Consider the following 14,088-nt stretch of genomic DNA (forward strand, 5'->3'; position numbering starts at 1 on the left):
GGATCCTCAGTATACTGATGAGCAGGCAAAGAAGGACATCAGGAACTTTCTAGGCAGGAAAAGTGAAGGAATTTGAGCCTAGAGAAAGGCATAGCAGTGCCAGACTCACCTGCACATCCGGGCATGACCTCTTAATTGGGGGGGACTGGCTGGGGGAGTCACCCATGCCCAGCTCTGCCCGCCCTAGGTGCTTGACCACAATGCAGCATCTTACTGGGAAATCCCTGTAGAAGACAAAAGCCTAAAGTGGTAGCCTTGTTGGCTCAAAGGGAACTTGGCAAGACCCGCCCATGTCCATTTAGGGTAGAGGGGACAAAGGGAACCTGGCACTGGGTCAAGGCTCAGTCAACTCAGACAGTAACCAAACACACTTACTTCTCCTGACACTTCTGCAGGGCCTCGTCAGCCAGCTCCTTCAGGTTCACAAGCTTTTCTCCCCTGTAGAAGGCATCTTTGGGGAGCAACAGACATTCCAGGCCTTAGTAAGCACCATGCTGCCTAGTGGGCACAATGTCCACAGAGCCCTTCCTGAGTGGGCCTCTTAACTCTGGCTCTTCCAGCTGATTCGAGCTGACAGAGGGTCAGCTGAGGTGGGACCAGGAGAGGAAAGGCAGGCAGTTTCTACCCTCTATGCTGAGTAGCCCCAAATACCAACGAGCTGATTGGAGACCAAGGCTTGAGGTATGGGGGATTCTGGAGAAGAGGTGAGAGAATTAGTCACCTGTAGTGATGAGAAGACTGCAGCTGGAATCCAGGATCCGTTCACATAGAGACTCTGAAGAGAAGCCTGCAAACTAGGGAAAGGAAGAAAGTCTAAGGGAGAGAAGGAAGCCCCAGGGATTGAGCGAATAAGGAAAGGGGTTGCTCATGGAACTTTCAGGATCTCTAAGCCAGGGTCCTAGAAGAAACTGAATAACTGATATGGACCTATGACACAAACCTTCTAAGCTCCTTAGTTTGTTATTTAAGGCCCTCCATTCTCTAGGCCCAACCTACTTCTTCAGAGCCCCACCCCCCATGCCTGCCCCTTTTCACCAGCCCAAACTCCTACCACAATGGAGTGCAAAGCCCCAATGCGGGCACATGCCAGCATGGCCACCACAAGCTCTGGGATCATAGGCATGTAGATAGCCACTCGGTCACCCTTCTGAATGCCTGCAGGTAAAAGCACAGAAAATGAACCATGAACCCTTCTTGCTGCTACTTGCTCCCTCCCATCCAGCTGGCCTCCCTCCCAGCTGACCTGTTCTCTTCCACTGTTACCAAAATCTTTCCATCCGTTGCCCTTTCCCCATAAGTCCTCAGATACCCCAAGGCCAGCCCCCCAGTCCCTTTCCCACACCCCCACACTCACCCTGTTTTCGGAGAACATTGCTGAACTGACACACTTGGACCAGAAGCTCATGGTATGTGATCTGAGTGGTCTCCCCTGGCTCATTGCCCTCCCTGAGACATACCAGAAAGAACCAGTGATTAGGGGCATAACTTCTTCCCCAAACAAGAAACAGGCATAGTCATAAAATCCATCCAGTGACGCTAAGGCCTGGAACTGTTCCATGAGGGTGAGCTATCTGCCCACCATCAATCTTGCCATCATCAATCTTGAGCTGACTGGTCAGATACTTTGGCCATTCAAGATACTTTATACACATGTTGTATGTCATTAGGAAATGCACTGTCCATCTCTGATCCTTGATAAAATGGAGTGATGGCCCCTTCTCTTCCATCCTAGTAATGTATTAAGGAGAAGTGATATCACAGATGTGATTCCTTCTGATGAGGCATCAAGACTGCATTATTCAGAGTAGGGTCTCCAGATCACTTGTGCCTACATCATCTAGAGGATTTGTAGATTCCTGGGCTCCAGCTCAGACATACTGAATTAGAATCACAGCGTCCAAAGATCTGCTTCTTTATTACAAGATGGTACAAGGAATTAGTACAGGATTCTGATGCACACTTAAAGTTTGAGAATTGGCTGGGCGCAGTGGCTCATGCCTGTAATCCCAGCACTTTGGAAGGCCGAGGTGGACAGACCAAAGGTCAGGAGTTTGAGACCAGCCTGGCCAACATGGTGAAACTGTGTCTCTAGTGAAAATACAAAAATTAGCTGGGTGTGGTGGTGTGTGCCTGTAATCCCAGCTACTGGGGAGGCTGAGGCACGAGAATCCCTTGAACCCAGGAGGCGGAGGTTGCAGCGAGCTGAGATCACACCACTGCACTCCAGCCTGGATGACAGAGTGAGATTCTGTCTTGAGTAAATAAACAAATAAAGTTTGAGAATCACCAACCTGTATCAGGTGATTTCTGTCTACCTCCCCAGCCTTGCCTCCCACTCCTTCCTAGGATTTAGCCTGTTTACTTCAGTCATTCCTTCATGCATTCATTTGTTTATTCAACAACTACTATGTGCTATCTACATGTATAGAAATAAGGCACCAATGGGCAGGGCGTGGTGGCTCTTTCCTGTAATCCCAGCACACTGGGAGACCTATAATCCCAGCTACTTGGGAGGCTAAGGCAGGAGAATCGCTTGAAGCCGGGAGGTGGAGGTTGTGATGAGCCAAGATCGCATCACTGCACTCCAGCCTGGACGACAGAGTAAGACTCTGTCTCAAACAAACAAACAAAAGAAGAAATAAGGCACCAATGAGCAAGATAAGTAAGATACCTGATATCATAGAGCTTATATTCTAATGATAGTGTGGGTAATAAACAAATAACAAATATAACCAGGATAATTTCAGATTATGATAAGCATTAAAAAGGAAATAAAGCAGAATGATATAAAAATGAGTGACTAGGGGTCGGGCGCGGTGGCTCAAGCCTGTAATCCCAGCACTTTGGGAGGCCGAGACGGGTGGATCACGAGGTCAGGGGATCGAGACCATCCTGGCTAACATGGTGAAACCCCGTCTCTACTAAAAAAAAAAAAAAAAAAGAAAACAAAATACAATACAATAAAAATGAGTGACTAGGGAGAAATGCTTTTAAAAAATATACTATCTTGGGTCAGGCACGGTAGCTCACACCTGTAATCCTAACACTTTAGGAGGCCAAAGTGGGCCCATCTACAGGAGTTCAAGACCAGCCTGGCAACATAGCAAGACCCCATCTCTAAAAAAATTTAGCTGGATCCACTGGGCGCGGTGGCTCACACCTGTAATCCCAGCACTTTAAGAGGCCGAGGCGGGTGGATCACGTGAGGTCAGGAGTTCAAGACTAGCCAACACAGAGAAACTCCGTCTCTACTAAAAATACAAAAATTAGCTGGGCGTGGTAGTACATGCTTGTAATGCCAGCTACTTGGGAGACTGAGGCAGGAGAATCACTTGAACCCAGGAAGCGGAGGTTGCAGTGAGCCAAGATCATGCCATTGCACTCCAGCCTGGGCAATAAGAGTGAAACTCTGTCTCAAAAAAAAAAAAAAAAAGAAAAAGAAAAGAAATTAGCTAAGTGTGGTGTCATGCACCTGTAGTCCCAGCCACTCAGAAAGATAAGATGGGAAGATCTCTTGGCTCACTCCTGTAATCCCAACACTTTGGGAGGCCAAGGCAGGAGGATCATCTGAGACCAGGAGTTCAAGACCAATCTGAGCAACATAGCAAAACTTCGTCTCTAAAAAAAAAAACATTCAATTAGCTGAGTGTGGTGGTGCACACCTGTAGTCTCAGCTACTCAGGAGGCTGAGGCAGGAAGATCGCTTGTGCCCTGGAGGTCAAGGCTGCAGTGAGCTGTAATCATGTCACTGCACTCCAGCCTGGACAACAGAGTGAGTTTCCCTGTCTCAAAAAATAAATAAATGTTTCCGTTAGTGGTTTTTTCCAATTTTATGATTTTTTTGAATAAGTAATACATACAAGTAGGACTACATAAAAAGATACATAATGATAAGTGTTCTCCTCACTCCTATCTCCCAATTACCCTGCCTACTGGCAAACCACAGTTTGGGTTTTGCGATTTGGTTTTTAGAGACAGGGTGTCACTCTATTGCATAGGCTGGAGTGCAGTGGCACAATCATAGCTCACTGCAGCCTCCAACTCCTGGGCTCAAGCAATCCTCTTACTTCAGCCTCCTGGGTAGCTGGGACTACAGGCACATGCTACCACACCTGGCTAATTTTTTTATTTTAAAATTTTTTGTAGAGACAGAGTCTCGATATATTGTCCAGGATGGTCTCAAACTCCTGACCTCAAGCAATCCTGCTTCAGCCTCTCAAAGTGCTGGGATTACAGGCGTGAGCCACCATGCCCAGGGCAAAACACTGTTACCAATGTTCTGTGTAACTTTCCAGAAACAATCAATATTCAGACAGGACCACTCTTAGTAGGACAGAGGGCTAGGGTAATTCAACTAGTGTGGAATGACCAAACTAATTACTTTGCAAGAAGTCTGTATCATTAGGATCTTTAATAAGACCCTTGAGATATCATTGAAGACAGAAATTTGAAAGTTGAATATTAAAAAATTGGATTTTACAGGAGGCTGAGGCAGGAGAAACTCTTGAATTCGGGAGGTAGAGGTTGCAGCGAGCTGAGATTGTGCCATCGCACTCCAGCCTGGGTGACAAGAATGAAACTCTGCTCTAAAAAAAAATCGGTCAGCCAGGCACAGAGGATCATACCTGTATTCCCAGCACTTTGGGAGGCTGAGGCAGGCAGATCACCTGAGGTCAGGAGTTTGAGATCAGCCTGGCCAACATGGCAAAACCCTATCTCTACTAAAAATATAAAAATTAGCCAGGCATGGTGGCACACGCCTGTAGTCCCAACTACTTGGGAGGTTAAGGCGGGAGAATCATTTGAACCCGGAAGGTAGAGGCTACAGTGAGCAGAGATCGTGCCACTGCACTCCAGCCTGGGCAACAGAGTAAGACTTTGTCTCAAAAAAAAAAAAAAAAGGATTTTAATGTTGTTCAGAAAAGAGATAAACACCTTATAGTCCCCAGTCAAGCACAGGGTAATAGGGGTAGGAAGAACGGCTCTACTTAAGGAACAGGTCTGTCAGACAAGCATATATACTACATGCATTTGTTTACATATTCTCATTTTTTCTACACAAATGATGGCATACAATACACACTGTTTTGTATCTTGTTTTGTTAATTATTATATGCATTCACTAAAATGCACAAATCTTATGTGTAGAAGTTGATCATCTTGATTTTTCAAATTTAACAATATACCTTGATATCATTCTTCAGCAAGACTTAGATAACTATTTCTCTTTTTCATTTGTTGTTGTTTTTGTTGTTGAGACAGGGTCTCACTCTGTCACTCAGGCTGGGGTGCAGTGGTACCATCATAGCTCACTGCAGCCTCAACCTCCCAGACTCAAGTGATCCTCTCACCTCTGCCTCTTGAGTAGTTGGGACTACAGGCCAGAGCCACCACGCCTGGATACTTTTTTTTTTTTTTTTTTTTTTTTTTGCAAAGACAGGATCCTACTATGTTGCTCAGGCTGGTCTGGAACTCCTGGCCTCAAGTGATCCTCCGATCCTCCTGCCTCAGCCTTCCTTCCAAAGTGTTGGGATTACAGGTGTGAGCCATGGCGCCAAGCTTAAAGAGCTATTTCATTATCTTTCTCAGCTGCAAAATATTCCACCGTTTGTATGTACTGTTATTTATTTAACAAATAAATGCGTCAATGAATATTTTTATTTTTATGTCACTTTACTCACTTGCAAGTATATCTGTAGGATGAATTACCAGAAGTGGAACTGTTGGGTCAAGAGATGTGTGGTTTTGTTTGTTTGTTTTTTTTTTCAAGATGGAGTTTTGCTCTTGTTGCCCAGGCTGGAGTAAAATGGTGTGATCTTGGCTCACTGCAATCTCTGCCTCCCGGGTTCAGGCAATTCTCCTGCTCAGCCTCCTGAGTAGCTGGGATTACAGGCATGCCCCACCACGCCTGGCTAATTTTTGCATTTTTAGTAGCGATGGGGTTTCACCATGTTGTTCAGGTTGGTCTTGAACTCCTGACGTCAGGTGATCCACCCACCCTGGCCTCCCAAAGTGCTGGGATTACAGGCGTGAGCCACCGTGCCTGGCCGACGTGTGCATTTTAAATATTGATAAATATTAGGGAACAACTACTTTAAATAAGATGGTCCTGGAGGGCCTTTCTCTGGAGAGGTGATATTTGAGCCAAGACCTGAATAATGAGAGGTAGGCAATCATACTAATTCTTGGGAAGAGTATTCTGGGGAAAGAGAGCATCAAGTGGAAAGGCACTGAAACCTTTTCAAACAAAGAAAGAAAGACAATATGGCTGGATTTCAGTGAGCAAGAAGTTGGGTAAGAATGAGAGGTAGGCAGCAGCCAAATCACGTAGAGCCTTGTAGGCAATAGTAAGAAGTTTGAATTTTACTCTAAGTGGATTCCTGGTTTCCCTTGGCAAGTTCAGGTCCGTCTCCACACTTTTGACCATACCATTGCCCCCACTCAGAATATTCTCCTTCCTCCTTCAGACACCAGCACCATGTGGCCCTCCCTTCGCACCACAGACCATTGCTTTCCCTCTCCTTCCTTACTGCACAGAGCACTTATGAAGTAGGTAACTGAAACCTAGAGAGACGTAGTGGCTTGGCCAAGGTCACACAACGATAAGTGGTAGAGCCAAGAATAGACCCTCAGGTCTTCTGATTTCAAGTCAGGACTCTTTCCCTCATAGTGTGAAGGACGGGGACTGGCAGGGAAGCCAGGCCTTTTCTTACCAACAAAGGTCACACAGAAGATTATCAGCCTCTTTCTAGTTCCTGGCTCGATGCGTCAGTAGGCTTTAACCCTCCTATGGATAAGAGAAGCCAAACACAGGGAGCTTACTAAAGTGGGAAAGAACAGGGATAGAGGAAGCTGGCAAACAGCCCCGAATGCCAGAGGCAGAAAAGCCATTTCCTTAACTGGCTCACTGACAAGTGCCACAGGAACTTCAGAACGTCTCCGGTTATGGCTGAATGCTGACATATACATACCCAAGCACATGTGTCCCCACATGCAAACCACATACCAACTCACCTATGTGTGCTCACTTGTATAAAATCACATATACCAATATACAAACATTCTAGGCATAAAACCTGCCCATCTGCACACATAGGAACAAATAAGGATAAATATATGCACCCAGGATTCAAACTTAAGGACTTATCTGTATCTGCAAGTACAACCACCACAAATACGTACCCACCTATGTGTACAGTGTGCCCCTTCGGAAACTCTCCATCAAATCATTCTGTTTTGCCAGGTGCCACACATGTAATCCCACACTTTGGGAGGCTGAGGTGGGTAGATCACTTGAGGCCAGGAGTTTGAGACCGGCCTGGCCAACATGGCGAAGCCCCAACTCTACCAAAAAGACAAAAATTAGCCAGGCATGGTGGTGCATGCCTGTAATCCCAGCTACGGAGGAGTCTGTGGTGGGAGGATCACCTGAGCCCAGGAGGCGGAGGTTGCAGTAAGCTGAGATTGTGCCATTGGACTCCAGCCTTGGTGACAGGGCAAGACTCTGTCTCAAAAAAACAAACAAACAAACATTCTGTTTTATTTTTTTCATGAAACATTCCATTGTTTGAAATTATCTCATGTATGTTCATTACTTATGTATTATCTGTTTTCTTCACTGGAATATAAGCTCCACGATAGCAGAGATTTTTTTTTTTTTTTTGAGACAGAGTCTCGCTCTGTCACCCAGACTGGAGTGCAATGGTGAGATCTCGGCTCACTGCAACCTCCGCTTCCTGGGTTCAAGCAATTCTCCCTGCCTCAGCCTCCCGAGTAGCTGGGATTACAGGTACCCACCATCACACCTGGCTAACTTTTGTATTTTTAGTAGAAATGGGATTTCAACATGTTGGCCAGGCTGGTCTCACATACCCTGACCTCAGGTGATCCACCTGCCTCGGCCTCCCAAAGTGCTGGGATTACAGACATGAGCCACTGCACCCAGCTGATAGCAGAGATATTATTTGTTTTCTTCACTGCTGCATCCCTAGCACCTCGAGTACAACCTAGTACATAGAGGGTGCATAAGAAGAGATAAGCACAACCTATACAAGTACAATTTACTTGAGCCCACTTCCAACCCTGACACACACACGCACGCGCACACACACACACACACACACACACACACACCACAGTGTGCATTCCTCTACTTGGCTATGGGCTCAAGTTATACATTATTGATATAGGCACCTTATTCATTCCAGTATCTTCTTTCTCTGACATACACACCAGGCTGGGGCCCCTGGCTGGCTGGGAAAGGTGAGGGGCAAGGTACTGGCCTACTGCAAAATCCCAAGCCCTCTAGGATGTCAGAACTCTTAAAAGAACATCCAATTTAGTCTCTTAACTCTGAGATCCAAAGAGGCTATTAGCTATGCTTGACATCACAGGGTGGGTTACCACAGCAGAGCAGGGACCAGGAATTAAGGTCCAGACCTCTTTCCTCTACAACAGGAGTTGCAAGCTCAAAAATTGGCAGGATCTAGGCAGGTAATGTAAATAAGTGGACCAAATGAAAGAAAATACATGATAAAGATAAGAAATAGTTCCCTTTCCACTTCCCTATAAGAAAACAGCAGCACATATATAATAACCCTTAGCCTCAGTTTCAGGGGAACAATAGGGAAAGGGAAGGACTGGAAAACTGGCAAATGCATGCTCTGGCGAAAGGAGGCATCCAGTACCTAAACTTGGTTCCTGTCAGCTTTTGCCTGCTAGGAATCGGGGCTCGATATTGTCAATTTTTTTGATTTTTCAACAGTAGCCTGGAATCTATTTTTGTCAAAACTCCTGAATTTATGTAAGTGTTGACCACTAATTTTTAAAAGCTTTAAGGCCAAGTGCAGTGGCTCATACCTATAATGCCAGTACTTTGGGAGGGCAAAGCAGGAGGACCGCTTGAGGACAGGAGTTCAAGATTGGCCTGGGCACCATAGTGTCTCTACAAAAAATTTTATAATTAGCCAAGCATGGTAGCTAATGCCTGTGGTCCCAGCTACTTGAGAGGCTAAAACAGGAGGATCACATGAGCCCGGGAGATCAAGCCTGCAGTGAGCCATGTTGATGCCACCGCACTCCAGCCTAGCAACAGAGACCCTGTCCCACCCCTCCCTACCAAAAAAAAAAAAAAAAGTTTTAAACACTGTGAATCAAACAAAGCTATTAATGAGAAATTTAGCTGGTACGATAATATGGGGAACCCTTGGTGTAAACCAAACTACTTTTCCTTCACCTGGAGGCCATATGGTTGGTGTGACAACCTATGGTACACAGTCACTAGCCCTTCTCATCTTCTTCCCCTAGGGAACCTCCTCCAAGGAGCCTTCTCCAACTACTTCATCCTCACACTCTCAAAATTTACTTTAACCCATTATTGGTTCAAAATCCATTTAGAATTAGACTACCTCTCTTCACATCTATTTCTACCATCCTAGTCCAAAACTACCATTAGGTAGGTGACATCATGTCACCCCTCTGCTCAGAATGCTCAGATCACTTCCCATTTCATTTTGAGTAAAAGTCAAAGTCCTCACAATGGCCTACATGATCTAGTCCCTCGTTACCTCTCTGTCCTCATACACAACTATTCTGTCTTCCTCTCCCTCTCCCTCTGCTCCAGCCAAACGGCCTCCCCAGTGTTTGGCAAAAGCACCAAGAACATTTAACCTCAGAGCCTTTGCCCTCTTCTTGAAGTGTTCTTTCCCTAGATAGCCACATGACTTATTCCTTACCTTTGAGTCATTGCTCAAATGTTGGCTTCTCAGTAAGGTCATCTTTGACCACCACATAAAAAAAAAATACTCCCTGTGCCCCTCTCCAGCCACAGGTTCTCTGAATTAACATTTTCCATGAAATTTTTGTTAGTTTCCCTTCTTCTCACCTACCCAAAATCTAAAAGTTCTTTCTTCCTCCCAAAGCCCTTTATCTCATTTTCTTCGTGATCTGCTTTTCTAGCTTTTACTACATTTATTTGGGCCTTATCTTTCCCATTATACCCTGGGCTCTTGGAGGACAGAGATCATGTCTTCTTCTCTGTCTCCTCCAAGCACAACTGGCACAATAGGTATTCAAGGGTCATGGTTAAATAACTGAAAGACTGATAATTGACTAATCACAGGGACGACTGGGGCTACCCTTTATTTATTTATTTATTTATTTATTTATCTATTTATCTATTTATTTATTTATTTATTTATTGAGACAATGTGTCACTATGTTGCCCAGGCTGGTCTTAAACTCTCAGGTTCAAATGATTCTCCCACCTCAGCCTCCAGAGTAGTTGGGACTACAGGCATGCACCACTGCACCCAGCTCCCCTCTTTATATGAGAAGGGTAGTCATTGGATTGAAGCTTTTAATTCCCTAGAACTACAAGTAAGGCACACGATAGGAAGAAACAGCTGAGGGAAAGATAGGTGGAGAAACTGGGTTCTTTACAGAGGCATCAGATGGAAGAGAAACCAGAGGAGAAACATCCCAGGTGAGAAGAGACACCAAACCTGTTATGAGAGGAGATGAGAGGAACACTGAACTGAGATGTTTAGCTTGTATAAGAGAAGATACTGAGAGATGTGATATCAAGTCTCAAAAGTCTGTATCTTCATTGCCTCCACCCTGGTCAAGCCACCTTCGTCTCTTGCCTGGATGACCACAATGACCACCTAACTGGTCTCCCACTTCACTCTTGCACCCTTCCAGTCCACACATCACCCAGCATGATCTGTGATCTCTTTTTTTTTTTTTTTTTTTTTGAGACAGAGCCTCGGTCTGTCGTCCAGGCTGGAGTGTAGTAGTGCGATCTCGACTCATTGCAACCTCTGTCTGCTGGGTTCAAATGATTCTCCTCCCTCAGCCTCCCAAGTAGCTGAGACCACAGGTGCATGCCACTATGCCTGGCTAATTTTTGTATTTTTAGTACAGATGAAGTTTCACCATGTTAGCCAGTCTGGTCTCGAACTCCTGACCTCAAGCGATCTGCCTGCCTTGGCTCCCAAAGTGCTGGGATTACAAGCATGAGCCACTGCACCCAGCCACAGAATGATTTATTAAAAACATAAATTGGCCAGGCATGGTGGCTCATGCTTGTAATCCCAGCACTTTGGGAAGCCAAGGTAGGTGGATTGAGCCCAAGAGTTTGAGACCAGACTGGGCAACATAGCAAAATGCTCTACTTAAAAAAAAAAAAAAAAAAAAAAAAAAAAAATTAGCCAGGTGTGGTGGTGCATGCTAAATCTATAGTTTTAGCTACTCAGGAGGCTGAGGTAGGAGGATCACTTGAGCCCAGGAGGTGGAGATTGCAGTGAGCTGAGATGTTGCCTCTACACTCCAGCCAGGGCAATAGAGCCAGACCTTGTCTCAAAATAAATAAATAAACAACAACGACAACAAAACAAACAAACCACAAATCACATCATATCACCTCCTGCTTAAAATCCTTTAATGGCTTCCATTGCATATAGAAGAAAATCCACATTCCTACTTTGCCTTGTATCCTCCCCAACTTCATCTTGTGCCATTCTCCTATTCTGCCTACTAGGCTCCAAACACACTGGCCTTCTGACTGACAGAACATGCCATGTTCTTTAACTATCTTTCCCCAATTCTTCTTGTGTTTCAAATCTCAGCTTAAATGTCACCTCCTAGTGAAGCTTTCCCTGACCACCCTAAGTAGATCAGCTCTTCCTGTTATTCTTCATCACAACACTGCTTATTTTCTTCACAGCATTTTTCTCAAACTATACTTCTTTTGTTATTTATTTGTTTACTTATTGTTATTGTTATTAATATTAACAATAATATTAATAATATTACATATTGTTTACTTATTATTTTTGCTAATTGCCTATCTTCCCTACTAGACAGAAGACAGTTTCTGAAGGCAGAGGCCAAGTTGGTCTTGTTCACTGCTGAATCCCTCATTGTCTTGTACAGAACCTTGTATATAGTAGGTGTTCGGTAAATTTTTGCTGAAAGAATGCATGAATCTAAAGGATTATTATGGGAAAAAGTAGACTAATGTAGTATAACTATAAGTGGAAAACCTATGTCAATTGGGAGAGCTCCATATTAAAGAAAACCTTTCTAACTGTTAGAGGTGTCCAAAGATGGAAGGCACTCCTTCAGGAGTTTCCTCACCCTGGAGATATCATGTCGAATCTGGGATTTTTAGGGATACTAAAGAGCAGACTCCACAATATGGCCAGGGACCAAACGAGACCAGTGTTTCTCAAAGAGTGGTCAGATAGTGTTAATAATGCAGTACCAAGTTTCCATGCAGCATAGGATTGTTCAGGTTGGGCCAGGTAACCCTGACACCTACTTCTACCAGATTATTCTCCAGGGAGTGGGGTCTTGAAATTTTCATTGCATAAGCTCCCCATATCATTCATGGTTATTGAGGTTTGAGATGACCTTTATGGCCCTTCCAACTTTGATATTCTTTGATTCTATAAAATGAAAAAATAATGTGAAAGAGTTCTGTGATCCATAAAGCACTACACAAATGTGGAGCACTCAAGATACAAGTATACCCACAAGCCAGTTTCCCTTTCACCAGGGAATGGGAGCAATGTACTTTGACCAATTAGCAGCCTAATGTTCCCTCTGGGTGCTTCTGCCCTAGCTGCAGTAAGGAACAAGAAGGGCCGAAGGAGGAGGTAGACAGAGGCACATCCCAAAAACTGAACCACAGATTACTCAGAATGCCAGAGGAGGGCCAGGCATGGTGGCTCATGCCTGTAATCCCAACACTTTAGGGTCCGAGGTGGGAGGATCACTTGAGGCCAGGAGTTACAGAGACTAGACTGGACAACAAAGCAAGACCCTGTGTCTAGAAAAAAAAAAAAAGAAATAAAGAAAAAGAAAAATAAAGAATTCCAGAGGAGGATGGCATTTTTGAGACTCACCACTCTTATTTACCAATGAGAAACCTTTGGCACAGAAATGAAAAGTGATGACCTCGAAGTTACTTACAAATTAGTAGCAGCATTATTCTAAAGCACTGTTGTCCAAAATGGTCACTAGCCACATATAGCTATCGAACACTTGAAATGTGGCGGAAGAACTGGATTATTTTACTTAATTTTAATTACTATAAATATCAATAGTTACATGTAGTTAGTGGCTTCCATGTTGGATAGCACAATTCCTGAGTCCAAATATCTCTAGTTCAGGGCACTCTCCTCCTAAATGACATGGTCTCCAAAAGGGGGGTATTGTTTCCAAATTCAGAATTAGCATAAGGAAAAAAATAAAAATGTAGGAACTCTGAGAATTGTGGGGTTGACAACTACCAAGGATGGAATTTTAGTGTGCTTATTAGAAATTCATCATTCTGTTTGGTTTTCCCTTAGTTCCTTAGAAAAAGTTCCTTTTGAAAACACCAAAGATTTCTGGTTTCAAGTGATATCTAATTTGCAGACCCTAATGCAGCCTCATTCAGCTCCTTACTCAAAAACTGGAATCAACTATCATCCTAGCACCCAAATTTGGAAGGGCTCTCCACCAACTATAAAACTGATGAAACTAGAGTAAATAGCCTCAATCAGTGGACTATTTATGAAATGTCTCCCTAAACATTGATTCCTCACCTATTGAGGAAGCCAGGTTTGTACCAACCAGTCTTCAAAAGGCAGTTAATGGGCCAGGTGCGGTAGCTCATGCCTGTAATCCCAACACTTTGGGAGGCTGAGCTGGGAGGATCACCTGAGGTCAGGAGTTCAAGACCAGCCTGGCCAACATAGCAAAACCCCATCTCTACTTAAAAAAAAAAACAATTTATCCAGGCATGGTGGCACGCACCTGTAGTTGCGGCTACTCAGGAGGCTGAAGCATGAGAATCGCTTGAACCTGGGAGGCAGAGGTTGTGCTGAGCCAAAATTGTGCCACTGTACTCCAGCCTGGGTGACAGAGCGAGACTCAGTCTCAAAAAAAAAAAGAAAAAAAAAGGTCAGAGGTGGTCAAGGAGATACAAATCAAAATAACAAACAGATCCCACCTCACACTCACTAAGATGGGCATAATCAAACAAACAGACAATAACAAGTGCTGACAAGCATATGCAGAAATCGGAAACCTCATACATTG

The 14,088-nt window shown here is 44.4% G+C and overlaps 1 protein-coding gene across 9 annotated transcripts in view; it reads right to left on the reverse strand.

The window, feature by feature from the left end:
* The window catches only part of ACSS2 (acyl-CoA synthetase short chain family member 2), a 92,791-nt gene that overhangs the window by 14,019 nt on the left and 64,684 nt on the right, over window positions 1-14,088 (reverse strand). For all 9 annotated transcript variants that reach the window (XM_050807067.1, XM_050807072.1, XM_050807070.1 and 6 more), the window contains 5 exons: window positions 1,355-1,446; window positions 1,052-1,155; window positions 722-794; window positions 376-451; window positions 110-224 (listed from right to left, as the gene is read on the reverse strand). In XM_050807067.1, the coding sequence (XP_050663024.1) occupies window positions 110-224; window positions 376-451; window positions 722-794; window positions 1,052-1,155; window positions 1,355-1,446 (460 nt within the window). The remainder of the gene's footprint in view (window positions 1-109; window positions 225-375; window positions 452-721; window positions 795-1,051; window positions 1,156-1,354; window positions 1,447-14,088) is intronic.

The sequence above is a fragment of the Macaca thibetana genome, chromosome 10, assembly GCF_024542745.1.
Source record: "Macaca thibetana thibetana isolate TM-01 chromosome 10, ASM2454274v1, whole genome shotgun sequence".
Lineage (NCBI taxonomy): Eukaryota > Metazoa > Chordata > Mammalia > Primates > Cercopithecidae > Macaca > Macaca thibetana.